This window comes from Sceloporus undulatus, chromosome 5 (assembly GCF_019175285.1).
Source record: "Sceloporus undulatus isolate JIND9_A2432 ecotype Alabama chromosome 5, SceUnd_v1.1, whole genome shotgun sequence".
In the NCBI taxonomy this organism is placed as follows: Eukaryota; Metazoa; Chordata; class Lepidosauria; order Squamata; family Phrynosomatidae; genus Sceloporus; species Sceloporus undulatus.
In genome coordinates, this window is record NC_056526.1 from 42,699,133 (window position 1) to 42,725,369 (window position 26,237).

Here is a 26,237-nt window from a genome sequence, read left to right on the forward strand (position 1 = left end):
ATTATTATTATTATTATTATTATTATTATTATTATTATTATTATTATTATTATTATTATTGCTGCCCTGGATTCCCTGTGTGCTCTGTAGTGATGCCAGGCAGCTGTCTATACATGTGTTCCTCTCTACTGCTCAGCACTACTGCAACTGGTGCAAGTTGCTTCCTCTGAGGTGCCTAGTGTTGATCACATGACTAGGCACGTTGTTGTGACCTCAGATTTATGCAAGTTGTGGTGATGCCAGGTAGCACAATGAAACACATATAAATGGCTTCGCTGTGTCCTTATGGAGTGGGCAGGGGGAAGATCGACTTGTTTGTCCCATGTAGACATGACCAAAAGCTGCATCTATACTGCAGAATTAACTGCTGCTATAACTGCCATAGCTGAATGATATGGAATTCTGGAATTTGTAATTTTATTAACTATTTTAGTCCTCTCTGTCAGAGAGCTCTGGTGCCACAGCAACAGATCCCAGGATTCCACAGGATGGAGCCATGAAAGTTAAAGTGATGTTAAACTGCATTAATTCTGCAGTGTGGTAGCAGCCTAGGAGAGCACCTTGGGTTGTTATGATAAGTATAAGCAAAGAAAGAGAGAAGCAAAAGAAGATGAGTATGAAGTTGAAAGATGGCAATAACAGAAAAATAGTACTGAATATTGTGAAGTCGAAGGCTTTCATGGCCGCAGCCATAGTTTTTTGTGGGTTTTTCGGGCTATATGGCCACGTTCTATAAGAATTTATTCCTGACATTTCACCAGCATCTGTGGCTGGCATCTTCAGAGAATGCTAACCTGGAAGTGTGTGTATAAATATAACCCCATTATTCCTGAAGAAACAATATTTCTGAGGTTGCTTCAACATTATATAGTCATTTACAAGGGAGTAAAATAAAATGTTAAGTTTTAGCAACAAGTAAATATCTAGTTTATTTACATATAATTCACATAGGACAAACTTCCTAGTATGCTATGTACTGTATATCATTATATGTGTGTGTGTCTCTGTATGTTTTTTTCTGTCATTACAATGCATTTTTCAGCTTTTCTTTTCTTTTTAAGTAATTGAAAAAATAATTCTACTCGTACAATGGCATCTTAAATCTGTTGAGTGATAGTGTTAGTTCTCTAACATTGAAATTGATATAATTAAAGGATGTCTCATTAAGCTGGGGCTTCCTTTTTGACATAGAGGCCTGAATGAACTAAGACAAAAAAGGTAAATGATTCTTTAAAAGTAATAGAACTAAACAATAGTTTGGTCATATGTGCTTGAGCAGGAAGGAACAACAATGATTATAAACAAAGGTTTTTGATAAAAATAAAGATTTTCTTTTTGAGCCAGCATACTCTCCAGCTGGCCTGACTTGGCAGAGATAACCGTGATTAATTCTATGTCATCCTAATTTTTCACCCTCTCCCTCAAACCTTTCCATGTTGTCCTTAGCTTACTTCAGTTGCTGTAATTGGAATTCAAAATACAAAAATAGTTTGCACTCAGTTAACTCAGGAGGAGGGAGAGGAATGGAGGGGTGGAATCTTGCACTTTCCAGTAGGCTCAGGCAAATGGAAACTGCTACAGATTGTCCTGACCTAGCTTGTGTATTCTTCCTGATTATTTTGCCATCTTGTCAACACTTTGATGTTGCTTGGCCACATATGTCCAATTTTCATCTGTCAAATGTTGGCAGATATGAGCCAGCTAGCAAAACAAGCCAGAATTCATAGGTGACTGATGACAGTTTGTTTAGAACGTTGATTCCTGTTTTGCATACAGCTACAAGTCAGAAATTTGTTAAATGAAAATGAATCCTGATTTATTATTCGTCTTGGTCACATAAACTGGAGTATGGGAGTTTCAGGAGTTTTGGACTCATTTCTGTCCATGTGTGTACCACTAAAATGATTTAGTATAAAGTATTAAACCACTCCCTTAAGAGTGGTATAGTTTAAATACAATTTCCTTGTGAAACTTAAATTTTGTATAAAATTGTGTTATAAATAAAACTTTAAGATTTGGCACAAGCATGCATTCTTCTTTTGTGACCCTTTTCCAAAGTACACAATACAGAAGTAGTTGATTTCACTGAGAGTTAAGCACATGGTTAATTCTTCCGTTGAAATGAACTTGGGCTTAAATTGTTTACCTTTTAGCCTTTTCATTTAATTTAGTCAATACTTGTGAACATGACTCTTGTTAGATTTACACAAATTTAGACTCTGACACTAAAATGTGTAATACCATTAATTGCTAAGGTGTGAAAAGATGGAAGTCAGTTGGGCCCACACTACAGTACATCATTCTGATATAATGTAGGCCTTGAAGGTATTGTTACTATTTTAAAAGGGAGAGTAGAGGAAGGATCAAAAACTATTTTCCTATTCTCCATCCTTTCTTACCCCTTGTGTGTCTTACTCTGTGTATGTGTTATTTCCTACCTTCCTTATTTCTCTCTTTCTCTCTTTCTTTCTCTCCCTCCCTCGTTCCCCCTTACTTCCTCAACCCCACTTCTCTCTGTTTCCTCCTTCTGTTTCTTAGGGTCAACTCAGAAGTTGCAGTAGGTCTGCAACAGAGGTGTTTTACCAGTGACACTTACACAAGATTGAAATTGACTATAAACTCAGCTTTAGTCAGTTTCAATCTGCATCTTGAGTTCCAGGTAATGTCCTTCTGATTTTTACTGAAACATGCTCTTCCATTTCTTCTGCACTAGGTTTTTTTCATGTACATTGAATTAGGTAAAATATATCACCTAATTTCAATGTGTGCCTTTTCAGGCCCATCCTTTGTCTCTCCAGATTACATGCATATATTATCATACAGATTCCCTGTATCTTTATATGCAGCAGTTGTGTATCTTACTGCCTGTTAGAAGCATACAGTTATGCATGCATGGCTTACAGTGTGCTCATTATGCTTGCAGCTGAAAATGTGTTCCACAATGTTTTTGACAGGTCAATTACTTGTTTGTTTGGTAGTAACCTGGTATGTTGAAAGTAATACTCATTTAAAATAAATTTAGCTTGAGAAATGTGGGTCATGTTATTCCTGGCAACTGTGTTATAGGTCGTGCCAATTTTGTTTAGATACTTAAGTAATATCCAGATAGAAATTACAGAACTGAAAGTTAATGTTTACTAGCATTTTATATGCCATGAATCTTCATGTAATTTTTCTGTGCAAAATGTTGGTGGAAGGTGGAATGAAAGCTTGGAATCTTTCTTTAAAGTTGTTCCTTGTGAGTTAAAAACATTTCTCCAAATGGAATATAACTTTAGATGGAAACATAGGCCATGTCCACATGGAGGAAAAGAAACGTTCCCACCCCATTCCTGCATTGACCATTTCAGATGACGCACAGGGCTAAAACAGTTAGAACATAGGTCCAATCTGCACTCCAGGGTGAGTCACTGGAGTAAAAGAGTCCCTGTTTGCCCCGTCAGACCAGAAACTCCAGGCAATTCCCTAGGCCTACAGACTGTGCTGGTGCAGGGATGAAGTGAGGAGTATTGGTGGGTAGATGGAAGAGGTCATGAGGCAGGACCCTGGGTCAGGTGAGCTGCTGATCCAGGAGAGTGTGCACACAGTACTGCCAGTAACAGCCTATTTTGGGTGCTGGATGGGCAGACAGCTTGTCCTCTCTGAGGATCTAGAGAACCCAACAGTAAGCTAGATTTTCCTATCAATGCAGAGACAGTCTACATTCCACTTATACTAGGTAATAATCACTGATCATTTTTATTATTTGGCAGTCACTAAGTGTATTTTAACTGATGTGTTGTGTCTGTTAATTGTTGTTGTTCCTTGTCTCAATCCATGGGGAGAGGTGGGTAAGAAATAATAATAATAATAATAATTGCCTCCAGTATTTAATTTTCCCACATTCTGCCTAGTCTATTGCTGTCTGTGATGACGTAATGGAAGTGTGTGTGCATACTTCCACATGCGTATGCAAAATTAGCGTCACACTCTGTGTATGCATATACTCACATGCAAAATTAAATCAACATATAAAAAGCAATATATTTTCAGCCCCATATACATGCCTTTGAAAATTCAAGCCTGTGATCATGCCTTAAAAATATATTTTGCCAATAAAACTAATCAGTACAAACATGTTCCCTTCTTTGCCGGTCCAGTCATCAAAATCTGTTGTTTAAACTAGTGATTTCTTCTAAATAAGTACTATTTCTGCTCTTTCTTCCCTTGAGATTTTGATCAATTTCATAAACTAAATGTAATATTCCCAGATGGTTGAGCTCTACTAATGCAAAATTTTAAGCAAATATTAATTGCCTTAAAGATTTTAGGCAGTACAGCAATATAATGCATAACTAATTCTGACAGCAGTTTTGTTTTAAATGAAGCCATTGCTTGTGGCATTAATTTTAAATTTGTACATTGGTAGTACTGTGTTGGCAGTATTTTGTTTGCAGCTTTAAGTGTTGGAAACTTTCTTTTTCTACTCTTGAAGGGATTGTGTGTAGTTTAATTTGATAACAAGGCTCAGCAGCACTGTCTACAGTGTGCCTGTTCAAACATACCAGGTCTGTGTTAGATTTCCCAGTTTGTGTTAAGGTATTTATTTAAAATAAAGTTTGTTTTTCTTTTACAAAAATGCAGGTTTTACATCTGTGAATGGATATACAGAGAAGAACAAATGTTTATTGATTAGTCCTTAGGCCATTTCAAAATAACACAAAACAACGCAAAAACAAGTAAAACACACTATAAAATCCTATAGAAATTCTTAAGCAAATAGAAAAGAACTAAAATGTAATAACATGGACTCTAAAATGTATATAGAGTACTGTATGGCTGTAAAACAATATAAGTACATTAAAAGTACAGTACCTAAAAATGAGACATAGTTATAAAACTGATAATAAAAATCTACATCACTGATTCAAGATACAAAAATGGGTAAAAAAATAAATAAAAATGAATGTATTACAGCATTAAGATGATAATACATAAGATAATAACATTGAATATGACCATCACACATCAGAATTCTTCATCACCTCTGCAATTTATCCCAGTTTATCCCAGAGGATAAATTGGGATAATACAGAGATATAAGGATAATACAGATATACAGAGGATTTACACCAGGAGTGGGAATTGTATGGCCCTGCAGATGTTCTTGAAGTGAAATCCAGCCAGCATAGTCAATGATGAAGTGTCCTGGGAGTTATAATCTAGCAAAAACTAGAGGGACACACAAATTCCACTCTTGCTTTATGCAAACATTGTACAGTATATTTACATGCCTCCCCTTATTATAACCCTTTTTTCTTATTTCATAATGGGGGAAAAAAGGAAAACACTTGTTTCAAAATGACTACTTAATATGTCTGAGTAGGTTTTTACCTTTGTATCTTAGTTTTTCAAAGGTTTAAAATAATTACCCATTGTTTCTGTGCCCATATTTATTCAAGCAAATTCATTTTCAGAAAAACTAATGCCCAAACCAGGGATGTGAATGGTATGACCTTCCACATATTGTTGGACTGCAAGTCCTAGCAGTCATCGCCAATGGTGAGGAATCCTAAGAGCTGTAGTATAGCCACATCTAGAAGAGTGCAAAATTACCATATACCCACTAGCCTGTCCAATTGCAAATCCTAACTAGAGAAGTCTTACTGAATCTGCGGGATTTTCCACAGGAATTTTCAGTGGGTCTACCTATTTGGGATAACAATCATCTTTATGCCTAAAATAATGGTGCAACTCTATACATTTTATACTCCATTCACTAGAGTTTACCAGCAAATAAGCTAAGTATCTAGAATATATGATAGTTTTCAGTGCAATGTGATACAGTCTGCCCTTGCCTTACGCGGGGATCCGTTCCAGCCCCCCGCGCATAAGTCAAAAAGGCAAAACGCCGCTATTTGTCAGTTCTCTCGTCAGCTTCCATGTAAGCTGGAAGCCTCCTATAGCGAGCCAGCATATGGCACAGGCTCACTTTATTACAAATAAAGAAAATATAATGACAAAGCATGTGTTGTTATTTTAATTGTTCTTTAAAACAGTAATATAATCTATTGCATTTAATCTTTAAATCTTGTATTATAAAACATGGAGAGTTTTTAAAAATGTAATTGTGAAATATTTGTTTGAACTTATGTATTCCTGCTTTGTTTAGTCATCCCTCCATTTTTGCGGGGGATCCATTCCAGACGCCCCCTCCCCGTGAAAATGGAAACTTGCAGACATTCAAACTGCATAGGCTTGAATGGGGGTGCATGCCCCATTTTAACCCCCCCCCCCAATTTGCTCCTCACAAGTAAGTGAGGGTCACGGATATGAAGTCTGTGGAAACAGAGGGGCAACTGTATATTCAAATAAATAGGAAGAAATCTGTGTTATTTTTGTGTATTACTAACTACAGGTATGATGTAATTATTTGTACAATTTAAAATGGTGCTATATATAATGAATGGAATTGCAAATATATTTGCTTGACTCTAAAGATCTCATTATGCAACAGAAGATATTTCCACTTATGTGGGAGCAGGGGTAATGGCAATTTGCTTCCTATCTGTACCATGTATCCCTTAAAACCTGGCATGGGGGAGCTCTTTGGATTGGTTTATGGATAGTTTGGGGGGAAATAATTGTCATCAAAAATTTGCCATCAAAAAATTTGTATGCCAGCTTTCAACAGGAACTGAAGTGACAATCAGAAATAATTAGCTTGGTAGATAAAACTGGTTGGATGATTTGGACTAATTATTATCACTAATAATGTTTATTTTCATATATGCACAAGCCTTATTCTCTAATAGTTAATTATGACATGTTTCTATACAGATTTATAGGCTGACAGGTTTGGGAACTATTTAAACAAGCTAGACAGGAAAACATTTCTATTTGGTTTAGCTTCATTAGGCCCTGAGCAAAATATATATACATCTTCACATTATTCCTCTTGTTGTAATAGAAGGCTATATCAATTACAGTAGAAGGGAAAGCTGAGATGCTAAAGGTATTTGACTTAAAGATCATCAACATAACTATGACTATTGATTCATATCTGAAACAACTGCTAAAGTTTGCTCAAGTAGCTTACATCAGAAAATTACAGAAAATGTGCAGTTATTGATTAATCATTTTATTTTTTCCCTCTCTCTTTTAACAGAATAACGAAAATGAAACTGCTTTGCACTGTGCAGCCCAGTATGGACATTCAGAAGTAGTAGCTGTTTTGCTTGAAGAACTTACTGATCCAACAATAAGAAACAACAAATTAGAGACCCCATTGGATTTGGCAGCTTTGTATGGCCGCCTGCGAGTAGTGAAAATGATAATCAACGCATATCCAAACCTGATGAGCTGTAACACAAGAAAGCATACTCCTTTGCACCTAGCTGCACGTAATGGCCACAAAGCTGTTGTACAAGTGCTGTTGGAAGCTGGAATGGATGTCAGTTGCCAAGTTAGTATAATTTCTTTTTAAAGTACTGTTGAAAGCAATCCTTTAGCTATGTTTTGTTCGTTTAGCTATGACACAATAGGTATATTTGCAAAATCATAATGAAATACTGCAAAGCTGTATAAGAAAAATTAATAGTAATTTACAGGTTACAGATTGGCTTCACTACCCACCTACTATGAGTATATTACCTCATTGTTCAGTGTGTGTGTTGATTTAATATTTTTCCCTGGACATATTTCAAAGACCTGGTTCTGACATACAAGGTGATGGCATATAAACTATCTTCTTCCCTTTAATGCCTTGTGCAATTTTACAACTCATTTGAGAGTAGCGCCTTCTGTGTATGCTGCAAAATGTAAGGGCAAGGTGTTCTCAATTGATATTTCCCAATTAACCCCTCCATAGTTTTATTAATTATCTGATCCTCTGTGGCATTTGAAGGTAAAGAAAAGGCATTTTAAGGCATTTTACTGAAGCTCACACTTCCTATCTGGGAATGACCCTGGAGTTATTTTTGTTGCATATTAGATCCTAATGAAGGCATATGCAACAGGGTTGTTCAAAACACAGTTCAGCAGCCCTTTCTATTGCAGCAGCCATTCCGGACTTTTGAAAATATTGAACAAGATTAGGATACCTAGCTGGAGCAGAGTAGCTCTGATGTGTGTGGGAAATCAAGCATCCCCAAATACTGGGCAGCAGAAACTTCCATAAGCAGATACTTTCTGTTTTCAAAAGTAAGATCTAGTTCACTGTATATATATAGTGTGTGTGTGTGTGTGTGTGTGTGTGTGTGTGTGTATATATATATATATAACATTATGTTCAATATGTGTTGCTAGGACCCATCCATTGATGGGTAAGAGATGAGAGAATAGGCTGAAGGTTTTCTACACACATAGGACTTCCTGCAGATATTTTCTCTGATCTTGTGCTACTTCAGGCAACTTCTAGAATTTCTGAGAGTTGAAATAGCAGCTTGTTGAGTAGTCCAAGAATGGCTTTAGTGATCAGATCCAAAGAAGTTACACTGTGTGATGCTCCGCCCAGACGTTTGGTTTGCAACTTAAATGATATTCATATGTGAAATGGAGGGAACCTTTGGCTTTCAAATGTCTACTTGTTAAATACTACACAACCTAATATCTCAGTAAAGTTAATATTTGATTAGCAATGAGAAATAATAAATAGAAATATCTTTTAAAGTGTTACATTATAGTTTATATACGGTAGTTTACTTGTTGGACTTTCCCTTAGTCATTTCTTCCTTTTTTTTTTACTGTTTTGCCTTTAACACAAAATATGAAGTCTTTATGCTAACATGATTACACAGAACATTTAATCAAAAGCGGTAAATGCCAGCTTATTACTATTGCTTCACCTACCTGCTTTCAGAATTACCAAAACAAAATTTATTATCTTTTTTCATACTTGATTTCTTTAATATCAAACACGACTAGATCACAGTAACTCCTGAATGAATGTTACAAGTTCACACATATATCGGTTAACAAAACTTCTGACAAAGAAGTTCCTTTTTAAAAGTACTGTATTTTTACACCTTCCCAGCAAGCCTTTTCTTCCTTGTGCTCTTGTCTTGCTGAACATTTTTTTTAGCAGCATCAACATTGGGAAGACAATGAAAGAGGCCTAGAGAAACACAGACTTTCACTGTTGGGTTGCAGCAGCATGTGTGCAATAAACAATGCAAGAAAGCTTGAGCTGGGACAGAATGTGATTCTACCTTAGGCAATTCTGCTGTAGTACTATGGGCCTTGTTACAACAGGAGAAGTAAATAACAGCTGCCTTCAGAATCCTGTTTTATGTATGTATGAACAGTAAAGCAGAAAAGAGGAAAACAGATTATCCACCAAGATGAAATACTAAGAAAAGTAAAGGCTAGCTAAAGACAAAGAGATTCCCAAATATATTTTAGAAGAAGCTTTCAAGTGATCTCTAGAAGGTTCAGAAATATTACTGTTTACCTATGTAAGGCTTACATGACCTGGTGGTTCCATTTCACATGTGTATATTGTTTAGTTTGAATAAATGTTTTGCTTAAATGTATTGAACTGCTGTTCTTTTTTTGTAGTGCAGGAACTATAATTCCCTTGTTTTTTTTCTGCCTCTGGTACCAAATTTTCTGTTTTGTAATGCCCAGGAACAGATCTACTGTATTTTGTTATTGATTAACAATTAAACTTGCAGTGCTTCTTCACTGTTTGACATTATCAAGCATGCCCAATTTTCCTTTAGTTTTGCATAATTTTCAATATTGCTGCAATTTACTTGTTAAAACATATTTGAAAGGTATTTTTAGACAAGGTATAATGGCCACAGCTTTTACAATATTTTATTTGCCATTTATTTTTAATTTTAGAATTGCTTTAGTTATAATTTTTCTGGTTTCCTTTTGTTGGTTTTATATTTTTGTTTTTGTTTTCTTTTTCAGGACAATGTCTGTATTCTGCCACATTATTCAACACTTTCTGGTGAAACATTTAATTTATTTTCCAAGCAGCATCCTGTTTTTCTGTTTTACTTCATCACCTTTCTAGTATGTGGATGAACTGAGACTTTTTGTATCCGGAATGTACTTTTCTTATAATATTTGGATTTGTTTTGTTTTAAATTTGTCCCTTCAATTAAAGTTACTGTTGTCTATGATGGGAGTTTGCTACTTAAAATAAAGAATGTTATCCATTGGTGTTGTAAGCTAGCAGAAATGATGGTACTCATTGAGAGCCTAAGAGAAGGGGATATCACCATGCTCCAATAACATAAGAAATTACCAATCCCGCAAAGGTGACCAGCTGAACCTTGGGGATGCCCATAAAGTAACATGCAACAAAGGGAGGGTGGGTTGTTTGAAAGTCTGAATGAAAATGGTCAACAGCCCTGTGCACAGGTCTTATATGCTCGTGAAATCTCATCTAAAGTCTCATGAGATTTTTGATCTCGAGAGACTTCCCACAGGATCTGGCTCAAGATTTGGACAGATCCCTGCTGAAATCTCATAACTGTGCCATTGCAAGATTTTGGGGAATGATGACTCCGAGCAGCTGCTCCAGCCCCAAAAGAGACTCGGCGCAAACATTACTCTTCTGAGTGTTGAGTTGAGACATACACTGGAGTTCCACCATACATCTACATTAAATACTGAAAACAGTGGACCTGGGTGGAGGAATCTGTCAGTTTCTCTCTGTGATTGCAGTGCTGTGTATCTTTCCTTCTTGATGTGGAGACTGACCACAGATACCAGGAGATTGAAGCACCTGTGAATGAGATCATCAGGCAGCTGAGATGCAGAATAAACTGCAGTTGTAGCCAGGATAATAGAGGCAATACAGAAGGAAGGAGTGGAAGAAGTCCAATTGTGGAAGAAGAGTGGAGAAGTGATTAAAAGAAAGAGAGGCATTTGAGAATGATATGGAGCACAGAGAGATACGAAGGTAGTGGCACTAGGGGGTGCAAGCAAGCTAGGGAGAGATAATAAAGAGTACAGGCAAAGGGGAACAGGTTGTGCCAAGGGAGGAAGGACCCAGTGCTTCTTCAAAATCAAAGGAGCAAGTTCCAAGAATGTATGAAAGAGGATGCCCAGGCTCCATTATAGAAGTACCCACCTTACTCTCTTCTCTGCCATTGCCAAAGAAGCCTACCAAGAATATTGACTAAATTCTGTGGGATAGTGCAGCAAATTGCTGGTCTTGGCCAAGATCATGCCAGGGCCATGACTAGGGAAGAAATTAGGAAGAGTAAGATAAGATCTGGGAAAAGGGTGAGTGTTCGAGAAGAAGAGACTTAGCTGCTGTACTTACCATGCGAGGACCTGAAGGCTAAATACTAGATTGGCTGTGTAAACAAGGGTGGAAACCATGAAATTAAAGTAGCATTACATTTAAAATACCAGAGATCGTAGTTGCCTTGGTTTCTTCAGCATGAAGAGGATAACTGGGGACACGTTCCCCTTGAGGACAGGCACACACTCCACAATGCCCCCGCCTATTTTTTTTAATTCTCAAGTTCTTCCAAATATGAAGACATTTTCAAATTTCAGGAAAATATTGAACTGAAATTATTTTCCTATCTTTAGTTAGTACAGTTGGCACTCCATATCTATGGATTCTTTATTCACAGATTCAATTATCCATGGCTTGAAAGTATTAAACATATATATGAATTCCAAAAAGCAAACCTTGATTTTGTCATTTTATATAAGGGACACAATTTTACCAAGCCATTGTATTTCATGGGACTTACCCATGGATTTTGGTATCTGTAAGAGGTCTTGGAACCAAACCACAGAACATAAGAAGGGCCTATTGTATTTCCCCTACTACTGATGAACTGGATGTAAACTTTAAATCAATTATCTTTCACTCTTAATTACTGGTTAGTAGGGAGCAGCCAATCCTCCTCTGCTAAGGTGCAAGTCTTTAATACAACCCAGTTTCTACATTCACCCTCTTGGATTTATTCCTGCATGAACAAAAAGGTTATTGTACCAGGAGACTGGAATTTATAGTTCATAGGAGAATGGAATTCACAGTTCAATACCTGCACTATCACACTGATGGTCAGTACTGCTGTTATGAATGGAGGCTATGTGCATTTATATTAAGAAATGCTGTATATAATTGTTCAGACACAATTAAATGAATCCAGTTTTCCTAGGAAGTAGCATACAGGGAATGAAGTAATTTTTTAAAAGCAGTATTCTTGGCAAGGCATTAATTGCAATAGTTGACACACTTATCTTTACAGTCATAATTTTTGCTGCTCAAACAATTATTGGTTTTGAACAATCTCCCTAATTTTCTTTAATGCTTGCATAAGCTTGTGTGGTTTATAGAAATCAAAACATTTCAAATACTGTACCAAAGAATTTGATAAGGATATTTTACCAAGGAATTAGCAAAATAGGCTAATTTAATCAAGAAATTGGTGGAGTTTTTTGTTTTGCTGTATTTTAAGTTTTCAATATTCTTTTTAAAACAATGGAATCAAACTGGTCTGATTTTTTTTTTCCTGAGGTAAAATGTCCATAATCCAAGCGCTACCATTAAGGAGGCCCTGCTGTTTGTGTAGTGTATTGGCATTTTCAACAAAAATTGAGTCAGAATTATAGTTCAGTTGATTTAGTAAATGATGAAAGTTTTGGTACACATGAATACTTCCATTTTATGATTAATTGTTACTTGCCTACTAAAAATGATGAGGACTTGTGGAAGACATTTTATCACTAGCAAGATGCTGAATTAGCTGAGAAAACAGAGACATCGTCTAGAGCAGAAGGGTGAGTCTTTCCCCACATTTGAGAATTGTAAGCTACATGGCATCTATTCTTTTTACTTTTTTATTTTTTAAAAAATATATTTACAAGAATATATTGTATACAGTCGTACACATTAGTCTACTCATATATTTTTGTTAGTTCCTCTGTTTCAACAGTCTGTATCTGCTACATCAAAAATCGAATTCATTAGGGATTAGTCCATACTCATCATTCAGTTTTTGAAAATACATTTTAAAAATCGTGTAGAATTTGTGGCTGTGATTGTGATGACTACTGTTTAAAATGCATAGCTGTGCATACTTTTACTTCCTGCCCATTACCATTTTGTTAAGGTATGTGTGTCTTTTCACAGAACAAATTTCCCAGTCCTGGTGAGTGCTGGAACAGAAAGGGGTTGGAGCATAGCACTTTGAGCTACCAACAAAGTGGAGTGGGAACAGAAAATTTATGCCATTAAAAAAAGTTCCTCTGTAAGGTGCCACAAGACTCTTGTTTCAGTTGTGATGTTTGGGAGTTTTGCAGAATGATTGAAAGAAGTGAAGGAAATCATAAAACAGATTGAATTTATCTTCATTTACGTACCACTGAGATACTTAAGGCAACATTCTCACAGAATGTCTCAAGTGTCTATTGCCAACTAAAGAAGAAAAGAAAAGTATGCCTAATCAGATCAAAAGCCTATTTAGTTCAGCATCTAATTTCCCATGGAAATCAAGCAGCTGACTGTGGGAAGTGCACAAGTTCCTCAGGAGCATGTTAATGAAATAGATGTGCTTATCAAGCTTACAAGTGTCCAGCTGAATCTATGATATTCCAAACTGGGATTGCTTCTGACATGGAAATTATGCTTCAGCCACAGAAACCATGCTAGTTCAGTACAAGAGGAGGGATTGCTGTTCTACCTTTTGTTTTGGTGCTGAACACGATGAATCCCTAATCTTTGCTGACTTTTGTTAAAACGTTGTCATTCTTACTCAAGCATTTGCTTAAACATGCTTTTAGGGGGCTATAGCTCCTTGCCTGTCTTATACTTTCTAATGATGTTTCTAATTTTTCATATGATGCAGCTGCATTTTGATTTTAAATTTTAAAAGCAGTAGTATTGTAGTTTCATATTATATCTAGTTTACTGTTTTCTTTATGTATTGCTTATGTTTAGATTTCTCAAATGTATAAATTTACATTTTACTTTGGCAGCCTTTGAATCATTTTATTACATAGTAATACATACAAATTGCATTAATACAGCCACAAAGTCGTACTCTGCAATATCATCTTGGTATAAAGTTTACTCTAGGGAGCATGATCTCTGGCACGTTCTACCAGGCTGATGAGGATTTTCATAAAGCTCTAGAGGACCACTGTGTGTTTGTCAACTGAGAACCAACCTAGCTTACTATGGAGAGGCTCATCATCAGAAAGACCGCCAGCCATGGATGAATTGGCCATACAACTATGGATAGAATAGTTGTGATTTGCAGTCAGTAGTGAGACTATCTGAACTGATTAAATTGCAAATCCTCAGGGTATGCATATTTTGTAGTTAGTATTAGCAAGGTGCACTTTGTCATTGCATATTTGCATACTTGCGTAGTTTTCAAAAAGGTAGCCATGTTAATCCCTTGCAGCATAAAACGGAGGAGGAATATAGCAGCCCCTTTAAGACACTGTTTTTGCATGTTCTTTCATAGATATAAACACTTCAAACTATTCTGCATCTGAAAACGTGGGTTTGTATTCACAAAAGGCCATGAAAAAACAAAAACCAGTTAAATTTTAAAAGTACTGCTATATTCCTTCCCCCCTTTCCTCCTTTTTATTTCTATTAAGTTAGTTGAAAATAAAATACAAAAAATTATTACTATATTTTTATCTATATTTTTATGATATTTTTAATGAAATTGTTTGTAATGGTTTTTAATAGTTTAACCCCGCCTTGATCCAATGGGAGAGGCGGGGAAACATAAATAAAATTTATTATTATTATTATTATTATTATTATTATTATTATTCAGTATTCCCATTTCCCTGTGAGAGTTGCTTGCAGACACATGTATCACACCAGTGCAAGTTACCATCAACATGCACATTTGACCTTATTGGGCACATTAATTCTAGTCAGCAGGGCCTTGCAAGTAGTAAATGATCCTTTCTTCCACTTTCCCTGCAACATGCTTATTTTAATTCAGGTGAGAAACATATTACTGTCTAGGTTTTTGTTGTACTGCAATGCCTAGCATCCTTCCCCAACAACTATGCTACTTGGGGCAGTAGTTTGGCAACATTTAGGAGGTTGCCCAATTACTATCTCTGTTTTAAAACTTTGTGCTTCTTCCATGGGTGGCTGATCAGTTTCACATCTTCAAAATAGGTTAAGCACCCTGGTTAGCATCTTTGAAAAGCTGAAATAAAACCCAGAACATCAGCATATGACTGATGTGGAGGTTCCCAGCTACACCTGACTACTACCCTTATTTAATTCTCATATCAGCATTACCACCTTCTTATTTTAAGTCACCCAAATAATACCAACAAATCTTTTAGAATAAATAGTGAACTCATGCTCCAGTTCCCTATCCATGTGTGGGCAAGGTAGCAGCATCCAAAACCAAGACAGAAGTCTCAACAAGTTCATTGGAATTCTGAGGTTTAAGAACTGCAAGGGGCAGCCACTTAACCCATGCTGTAAAAGAAATGAGCATACTCAGTGGGCATGAAATATTGACTTCCTTTGTAAGGAATCAAAAACTCAAGAGGAAAGGAGAATAGAATGGAATACCCTAGCAGAAAGCCCCAGGGATTGAATGGGACACTGAACAAGAGCATACCATTTTGCTAAGTTTTGTTTCAGATCTCTCTCTCTCTTTGCAGTTTTCAAGTTAGTCAGCAGACAATATGAGCAATTCTTCACCTCTGTACACTTCCCAAAATTCAAACATTTTGTATTTGAAAAATTGGCCTAGTTTAGACATCACATTTGCACTCCCAAAATATGGTTAGCTGGATTGTATGTATGTCATTTACTTACATACATTCTCCTTCACTTTTCCTTTCCCCATTTTTTACACCTGCATTAAAACTTATTTTCACTGTTAAATTACAGCTTGACATGATGGGAAATTATGGTTTCTTTGCTCCCCAAAGAGCAAGACTGTGCATCAAGATCAGACTATGGTTTGCCTACTCAGCAAAACAGCATCCCCCCAATGACTTAAAATTAGAAGAAAGAGAAGCAGAAGAGGTGTGGGAAGAGTCATCTTGATAAAAATTCTGTTTATGCAAAACAACATTGATCTGGAGATTCTGCCCCCTCTCCACGTATGGGCTTCTGGAGATTGGTTCAGCAGTGTGATATAATTATAAAATCAGTTAAAGGCATGAAAAGCCAACCTTTGGATACACAATTATGACAGCAAGTCATTTGGATTGCTTTCTCCACCTTTTCTCTTGCTTGCTTTCTAACGTTTGGGACATATTACTAGTGCTACTTAATGCGTTTGCAAAAACCAGTTAAACACATGAAAATACACCCCATTAGCACAACACCATGGTGTTTATCACACTATACTCTTATAGTGCTACTATTCCACTTTAACTGCTCTATCTGCCTCCTGTTGCATTCTGGGATTTGCAGTTTTAAGGAGGGGTATTTAGAATTCTCAGGCAGATACCCCTCCTTAAAACTGCAAATCCCAGAATGCAACAGGAGGCAGCTAGAGCAGTTAAAGTGGAATAGTAGCACTATAAGAGTTTAGTGTGATAAACACCCATGTTAGTGTGATAAACACCCATGTTAGGGATCTGATCTGAGACATTTTATGTGATATATGCCGGTGCACATACATGTTTATGCATCTGAAATGTAGGTGAATCCCTGAAATATTTGCAGAAATACAACATAAAAACCAGCTCCTCTAAAGTAAACATTCTTCAGAAATAATGGTCTGCTTGAGTGTTCTACCTACAGGTGAATTGTATAAGGTCATGAGGACATGAGAAGATCAGTCCAAAAGCATATGTATTCCAGTATTCTGTTCCTGCAGTGGCCAACTAAATGCTTATTGGAAGCCCACAACAGTATATGCATTTAACATCACCTCCCTTATGATGTGCCTGATCAAGTGGCTTACAGAGGAGATCTGTTTTTGATAATGGAAGCAATTTATAGTCATCGTAATCAGTAGCCCTTTTTAGTTTTATCTTCTGTGACTTTGCTTAATTCCCCTTTTAAGCTCTCTTAGTAGGTAGTCATCACTGCCTCCTGTGGAACAAATTCCACAGTTTAAGTATGTGATGTGTGAAGAAGTATTTCATGCAGAATGGGATAGGTTAGACTTTGGGATAGAATGGCACCAGTGATACTGTTCTGATTATACATTCCAGTTCCATTGCTTTGTGCTTATATGTGAGTTGCCTCTAGGTACATTTTTACATACCTAAGAATTTTGGTGTGCTGTTTTCTTAGCCTTCTGGAATACAGAGTGATGGTGTTATCTGGGCAGTGCTCTAAAACAGATTAATTAGGTGGCTGGTAGACTGATGTGTTCATCTTGGTTGAATTATTTTCTGCTAGGAGGAGATAACCTGTAGAAAACTTGCACTGAATATCCTAGAATGTAGACTGACTACAATAGTCACAAGGTTCAGAAAACTGCTATCTTTGGAGTCTGGAGGTTATAGCCCTCAAACTCGGAGTCATATTTTGTGTTGCAGTCCCATAAATGATTCCCTGACAGTAAACATATTTGGTCTGCATGCTGCACTTGTGCTGGCTGTACCTTTGGTTGTAATCACTATGTCTCCCATTATTAGTTTTATTTGATTAAACACCATTTGATTTTGTTTTCACTTCTGAGTAAGTGCCTTCTTAACAGCATTTTGGGTATCTCGACTAAGTAACAGTATAGGATTGCACAGGAAAATATGTGTGACTGCACATGTCTACACATACAGGAGACACAAAGTCAATAACTTACTTTTATTAGTGCACAATATGATTAAATACATAATGCATATAAATAGGTACTGAAAATATACATGCTACTCAAAAGATTTTTTTAAAAAACAAAAATAGTGGGCAAAGCGTTAAAAATAAGAACTGTGTATAATTCCTTGGCTAGCCAGACATATATCACAGAGATAGCTAAATTATGACTCACAATTGAACTAAGTCCTTTTCTGCCCTACTCTAGCTGTTGTTTCTCCTTTGCTGAGTTCCCTTTGCCACTTTGATAAAAATGTCTTTCTTGCCACTAAACTTTAAATTAGGAATGGATTTTCTGGGGGCCTCAGGTTTTGATCCCCTTTGTAGTCTGGCCCCCTTCAGACTTCCTAAACCCCTCACTCTGAATACTCAGAGTGCCAAATTCCTTCAAAAAAGGAGATGGGAAGCCTGGGTGGGGGGATTTACCATTCAAATATCCTTCTTGGCCTTACCCATAACTGTTTAAGGCCTGTGTGTGTGTGTGTGTGTGTGTGTGTGTGTGAACAAGAGGAAGAAAACAGATGGATCGTCCAGATGAACTAGTTTATACAAAGAGTTGCGAAGCGGCCTCAAAGTGTGTTGCTCACAGAGTATATTTTTTGTGGGTTTTTTGGGCTATGTGGCCATGTTCTAGAAGAGTTTATTTCTGACGTTTCGCCAGTATCTGTGGCTGGCATCACAGAGTATATTTTGTCCATCCTACTCTTAAGTTATCCTGAATGATTTAGCACAGTGTTACAGAACCAAAGGAACCCACTGTGGCATTTAATGAATGGAAGTGAATCGTTACATAACCATAGGCAAAAACAAACAGGAATATAACAGATAAAAAATGCATTAACTATTGTATACAAGTTGTTTTATGGTACACACTTGTAGGGGATGGAAAGCATACTTACAGTGTGGTAACAAAACTGCTGAAACTAAGTCATTTGGATTGCGCTCTTTATGCCATATAAACTCTATAGTTTCTGAATCTATAACACAGGCATACACATATATGTATGTCGATGTGTACTCATACAAAATGCTTCAATTACCAAATACATACAAGAGACTGTCGGCACAACTGCTGGGGTCCAACAACCACTATCAGCAACTCAAACGAGTCCTGGGGTTAAATCAGACCCTTGGAGCAGAGCTGGCAATTTCCAGAAGCTGAAGCGTGGCTCCCAGAGTCCAATTGGGATGACAGCAACTGGATGTCTTCCAGGAACTGCAGCAATGCAGGAACCTCCAGGGACACACAGCAAACTGATACTGTAGCTTCTTCTGATAAACCACCAGAGAAACAAAAGTCCCCAAAGTGCTCTTTATCCACAGTGCTATTATACAAAACCAGATCTCTAAAACTCCAAACCATACCAATCCAACTCCTACTTCAAACCTACAAGCTATCCCTTGCAACCCCTGGGTTTATATAGTCTCCAGACCATGTGGTCTCCCAAACCCAGTGAGTTCAGGTGTGTAACCATGTCATGTGTCTTCTGTGCAATCCAGACACATGTTTCATCATCCATGGCTACGTGCACTTGGACACTGAAGAGTCCTTGAGACAATGAGCTTCAGCTGTGCTGATCAGCCTTGCCACTCTGCTGAATGCTCATGGCCAAACACACACACATCAAGCATTTTCCTGTGTGCTGTGTTTTAACCCTTCAAATCCCTGACAGAGACAGTAATATGAACTGCTATTTATTGCATAAATCTTATGTACAGATTGAGAAACTAGATTCTGCTGAACAGAGGAAGACTATGTAAACAAAAAGTGGCTCCTTTTTACGCTGCAGAAAGAGCACACTAGCCACCGCTGCGGCTGTACCATGGTTCTTTGGTGCAGCCCATGTAAACGCTGCACCAAAGACGTGTTGTAACGCCGCCTGAGGTGTGGTTGGGCTCATGGTGTCACACCGGCATGAGGATGGCGGCGGGGCAGCTGGCAAGTGGTTGTTATGCCCCCTCTCTGCCCCCACGCTGGCTCTTTATGCTGGTATGTTGAATCCCTTAGTCTTCTGATTTCTGCACTGTACCCTCTATTATGATTAATGACAGAGCAAGGTATGGAAAATCTTGAACTACTTCAAAGTTGCAAAATTCAACCAGTCTCTGAAGTCTTATTGATATGATTCAGTCAGACTTTACATTAAGTCCTTTGACTGCTGCTGCGACATCTCTTCTCGCTATTAATGTCACCCCATTTCTTCTTAAATTTCCTGAGTAAAACACTATGTAATTATCTGACTCAAGATTCCTGTATACTTTAGCGTGATTACCCAAACTATTGCAATGCTTATTTGTTCCATTTCTTGTTTTACTCTATCTAGCTTTCCCTGATTCATGTGTCTCACATTCCATGTTCCTATAATATGTGTTGTATAGTTTCAGATTTTCCTGTCATCTCTGAACATATCAACAGCTGAAAGGCTTTTTGACTTGAGTCCAATTGCATAATTAGCCACAGCACTACTTGTAGTTGTCCTCTGTTGTACCCCAGCAGCTCTTTAAGTGCCATCTGACCTGGGAATATAATCTTTTGTTACCAATTAAACAGTATGGGTTACATCATCAAGTTTGCTGGAAATTGAAATCTTTTATGACTATGACAACAATCTGATGAACAAAGGTTTGAGTTGATTCATGGATGAATAGTATTAGCAAGCGGTGGTGGATGTGAACTTCCAGGGTAGGACAAAGAAAAAGCATTAGTAAGTTACTCATTAAGCAAGTTTTGCTGTTTTTTCTGATGGTTAGTATACTTTCCATCAATCAAGATTCTGATGCTGATGGTGAAGTCTCTGATCTCTCAATCTTTCCTTCCATATCTAGTTATTCTCTTTGTTCAGCTACAAGAAGAAATAGCAAAAACAGCAGGTTTTTACATTTCCAAAATATTAAATATTAAGTAGTCTTTCAGTGGAAAAGTTAAAATATTTTTTGTTTATTGTTTAAATAATTAGAGCTATGCAGACATACATTGCAACATAAACATTCACCTTTCCCTCTCAAAGAACAGTGTCTATGAGGCACATTTGTCAGTTTCAGAGTTTTTAAAAAAAGATTTTAGAAATAAAGACAGAAAATTTCATTTGGGCTGAATTCTTATGTAAATTGACTTAATTGTACCCTTCTAACTAATCAGTGAGTGTCAGCACATCAGTTTTTCTGACTAACTGATAAATGCAACATCCTTCAGGCTGTATACCTCTCTTATTTTGCAGTGCATTTCTTGTCTAGAAAACATAGAAACACATATATCAGTAAAAGGTGCATGGGAAATGCATATATTTGTGAAACCATGTACAGAATACATGTCAGTTTTATTGTGGCTTTAAAAAACTGCAAGCTGATATAGAAAATGGATAGAATGGACTTATGCTTGAATGCATGTGAAACTGATACAGACCAGTTATAGAGTGATATTGCAAAGAGACAAATAAAACCTGATTTGCAACATCATTAGTACAGCCACTGTTGTGGACATTGACTGGGTCCAAATGTTTATTGTAAGTGAAACCATATCAGAGGCATAGATTCCTAAACCTCCTAGCAGGATGCAAAAGATCAATTTATTGCAATGAGATAGGCCTTAAAACCTTTCCTGGAGGCTTTTGGGTAAAACGTGTATGTTTTGTATGTAAGATTTAAGCTTGGGAATAGTACACAAATGTGATTAGAATATAGCATGATCCATATGAGTTTCTAAATTTTCTGAGTTTTACAGTAATCATGAGTTTCAGTGAGAGTAGAATTGACAAGGAACAACATACTACATGTGTCTACAAAACAGGTGACTTTGGGTGCTTGGTCTTATGAACTTATGAACTGAGACAGTCCAAAAGTGTCATGGTTATTGGAGAGCAGGGAAGAATTTCTGGGGAAACTGTGCTTGACACATATAGCATGTAATTATTACCAGTTAGTGTAACTGATGTCTTGAATCTGGTGTTTCTGAATTGTTGCTATCACTACTTCTAAACAAGTGAATACCACAGAACTCACAAGGACATAATTTCCAGTGCTTCATAAGATTATGCTGCCTGTTCACTAGTCAAGCTTAATCAACATTGCATTCTGTGATTGGTAGTGATAATTAAGGTTGTTTTTAATCATTTGATATAAGAAGATTTTATGATATTTTAGATTCTCTTTAACTGATTCTTTTCCAGACAGAAAAAGGAAGTGCATTACATGAAGCAGCTTTGTTTGGAAAAGTGGATGTGGTACGCATTCTGCTAGAAACAGGTATGTCATAGTCTGCTACCACACTGAAGAATTTTGCAGTTTGACACCGCGTTGACTGTCATGCTCTATGCTACAGAATGCTTGGATTTGTAGTTTGATGTGGCACCAGAGCTTTCTGACAGAGAAGGCTAAATATCTCACAAAACGACAAATTCCAGAATTCCATAGCACTGAGCCATGGGAGTTAAAGCAGTATCAAACTGCATTAATTCTGCAATCAGATGCAGCAATAATTAATTTCCAAGTGGCTTCTAGTTTGTGGAATGAAATTGAGGATTGTCAGCAACATCCAGTGTCCTGCTGGTATGTAATGATGGAGGCAGAGGGATGTGGAATGGGTGGGAATACATTCTTTCTTTTAATTTCCAGTAGGTTTATGTTTTAAAAGTCACCTTCTCTAGGTAAATTACCTAAAGAAAGCCACTGCTTTTTGATGCCTCACTTTTTGATGCCTCATTCTTTTGATGCTTGCAAATTACAGGCAAGTTCTAATAATTCAATGAGGAGCCTGCTCTTTCATCAGTTCATCTTGCCTATGAAGCATGCACATGCATGTAGTCCCAAGGCTTGCCTACAGAAAGAGCAAACCCCTCTGTGAATTAATTGCAGTTCCTGACCTTTGGTCTTCCACTTGATAATTCCTGACTGTTGGCCAAGTTGGCTGGAGCTTCTGGGAGCTAAAGTCCAAAGCAAATGAAGCACTAAAGTTTGGGTTAATGGAATTAATGGATTAATGGAACTTGTCCATGCAATTTGCAAGTGTGGAAAGAGCAGGCTTGAGGCTTGCTTTGGACTGCACACATGCATGTGCACACTGCCTGTAAAACAAACTGGGGTGTGGGAGGTACCAAGCTGACTATGGGGCTTGGCATCTTTCCCCCCTCCTGTCAGCTCACTTTACAAGCAGTGTGTATACACACATGCAAACAGTCCAAAGCGAGTGCTACTTTGTACCCTTTTCTCCTTCTCTCTGTGTTCAGTCAATACAATATTGTATTCCGACAGTGATTCTTCAATCTGCATTCAGTCCACAGTGCTTCTGAGATTGTACATTCCTTAAAGTATTACTGTACAATATTTGTGCTGATAATACATAATATATGTGTGTATGTGTGTGCGTGTGCACATGTGCACGCATTGGGTATTATTAAACTTCTGCACACATTCAGATGTGATGTATAGTGTGTTACTTATGTTTTTTGACAGCCAAAATGTATTTGCAAGCTAAACAATCTGGATTAACAACAACAACAACGTTTATTTATAACACCCTTTTCATCAAAGGGCAAAAGACCAGACATATGTAGTAAAGAGCGAAACAATAAAACACAACACTATAATAGACTAAAAATAAAATCCTCACAACACCAGTCGCAATCCATCTTGGCGACCTTAGGCACACTCAGCAACTTAACCCAGTGAATCAAAGAGGAAGGTTTCAACCCTATACAAAAACGGATGAGATCCTCTAGCTGGAGGTACAAAGGAAGACTGTTCCTCAAATGCAGAGCCAGATCCTGAGAGGCTTGCAGCCTTGACAGAGCCATACGTGTTGGTGGAATCCCCAATAATCCTTTGCGTGTAGATCTTAAAATTCTAGATGATACATACCATGTTAGCTGAGTTGCCAGGATGAAAAGCTTGTAAATACCAGGATGAAAAGCCCCTTGCCTGAACTGGTAGCTAGTGGAGGGATCTATGAGGGGAGAGAGGTGCAAGTAGGAAGATTTTCAATCAATTTCACTTTCTGACAGTGATCTAATCCCTAAAGTGGAGGCTTTAACATCATTTTTAGACTATGATCTTTTGTAGAATCAAATTATTGAAGAATGCTTGTACCACTAGAATACCCTGTTCTTCTTTGTGATCTCTGTGTCTCACATAATAGGGCTTGCGCCTGTGCAGAGATCCCATTCGGAAGCTGGAACGCTGAACAGATTGGTGGGAGGCCTCACCCACTCCCATGTACTGAGCAGGCTTAATCCCACCAATCTAGCTCCACCTTCAGTTCTCTTTCCTCCGCCGCAAGAGAAACGCTTCTTTTGAGTTGTACCTTAGCTGAGTAGCCCTCATGTACAGTAGATTTCTTATTTTTTCTTATTTTTCTTGTTGAGTATTGCCCTTACACAGCTTTGAAGCAAGTCTTTTTGTCCAATTTTCTGCCCAGATGGGAACCTCGCTTCTAGGCCTCCAAGTCTCTGTTTAAGCTCTGCGTTGATTGCAGTTGCAAAGTAGCCCTCACTGATGGACATTCAAAATGCCTTTTTTGCTTGGGTGAGGGCCACATCAAGCGTTGTCCAATCTGCCACTCCTTTACTAACATGATACTTCGCAACAGATCCCAGCGTTTAAAGTTGTTTTGTTGGGAATGCTCCCTCTCAGTTGCTGAAAAATCTTCTTCTTCTCAGACTGATCCTCTGGCATTGATACACATCCCTAAGACATCAGCATTGACGTCGGGCTCGATGTTGAGTCCCTCGATACCAAAGGCCTCACTATCTACAGAGCCTGCCTCGGCGCAGAAGCCTTCAACACCGAGCACACTGGAACCTGCTTCCTCGATGTCACAGGCTGTGCCATCTACTGCCCAGTCTCCTCCATTGCAAACCCACCCTACCTCCCCTCAGTTAGGTCCCTGCTGACTATTTTTATGGCAGACTTGAAGTAGGTGGAGCTAGATTGGTGGGATTGGGCATGCTCAGTACATGGAAGTGGGTGCCCCCCCGGCAAATCTGCTTAGTTTTTCAGCTTTCGAATGGGATTTTTGCACAAGCACAAATCCTATTGTGTGAGGGCACAGACGACCACTTGAAGAACCACAATTACAGGTAAGCAACCTGTTCTTTCCAATCAAAACACAATGGGTGGTAGATTTACATCTGTAAGGCCTTCCACAGCCATAACTTGGACTTCCAGGGCAGCTATTCCCCTCTGCTAGCAGTAGTGTTCCCAGATTTCAGGATATTTCCCCCCAGAGCTCTAGGCGAGCAAGAAGAATGTCGGGGCAAGAATGCTACCATGAAAAATGTTTGCATATATATTCTCTGTGAGAGTTAAGGAACAGTTCACACCACTTGGGTTTATCTCTCATGCCAACCATGGCAGGCAGAAGCTTTTTTATTTTACTTGATAGGCATATCCTCTACAACAGTGATTGGTGCTTAATGTATCATGCTTAATGATATCATTAGAGGGCAGTCCCTTATTGAATTACCAGGGCTCACCCCTGCAATAATACAAGGGGTTGTTCATCATTCCCTGGGTGTGGCATGGGCCTGACCTGGTTACTCTAGTTAGCAGAGTTCTTTTCTACCAGTGTGTCCACTGTTACAGCCAGTGGATCTAAGTAGGGGTTAGCATTATACTTTTAATATTTCCATAATATGTCATATTTTCTCTCTTTCAGGAATAGATGCCAACATAAAGGACAGTTTAGGAAGAACTGTGTTAGATATTCTTAAAGAACATCCATCTCAACAATCACTCCAAATTGCTGCATTACTTCAAGGTAGGTGTTCTTATAAAAAAAAGCCATATGCAAGGTTTAATTAAGTGTGTATATCTAAAATGTTATTCATTTTATTTGCTTCTTCATTGTTAAATTTATGTCTCTTAAATTTCTCCCAACATCTCAACCACCCCCCTACAGTTTCCCAAAAATCTTCAGCACTGCAAAATTGGAACCTAATAGTTGGTGGTGGGGATGGGGTTTTATAGCTGTTCATAAATTTCCACCTATTTTGTATATGTCCAATGATAAATTACTTTATAGTTATATGAGATGAGTATGGGTTCCCCTCCAGAGTTATTTCATTCACATACATACCTACATATATACATACAAAGCCTGTTTGCTTGTAGTAGGCAACAGGACTTCTCTCCAAATAACCTCCTTGTCTACACGCCAAGACAAAAATCCATCAGAATGCACATAGACCCCCAACTCAGGTCTTTACATCTGAATTGTAGAAACAATTGTGTCAAAAGAATTTTATATAATCAGGTTTTGTATTAACTCTTACTGTTCTAAAATCCTGATCAAAACTCCTTAATTTTGATTTTTTAATACTTTTCATTCTTGTTTATTTGTGGGAGAACTACTTCCCATTGATGGTACCACTGAAATGTGGTACCAACACCACTGAAATGTGTTCCCCAACAAACTTTGCTTGAAAAGATGGCTTTGCTGGGTTATATTGTGACTGATTATGATGGAATGTTTCCATTTAATCTTGTTCCAGAAGAACAAACAAGATATTTAAGGTCTGAA

General features: G+C 37.6%; 1 protein-coding gene across 7 annotated transcripts in view; it reads left to right on the forward strand.

Moving 5' to 3' along the window:
• Positions 1-26,237, forward strand: part of ANKS1B (ankyrin repeat and sterile alpha motif domain containing 1B) — a 448,976-nt gene that overhangs the window by 31,358 nt on the left and 391,381 nt on the right. For all 7 annotated transcript variants that reach the window (XM_042467953.1, XM_042467951.1, XM_042467950.1 and 4 more), the window contains exons 4-6: positions 7,148-7,444; positions 21,892-21,967; positions 25,374-25,475. In XM_042467953.1, coding sequence (XP_042323887.1) covers positions 7,148-7,444; positions 21,892-21,967; positions 25,374-25,475 — 475 coding nt within the window. The remainder of the gene's footprint in view (positions 1-7,147; positions 7,445-21,891; positions 21,968-25,373; positions 25,476-26,237) is intronic.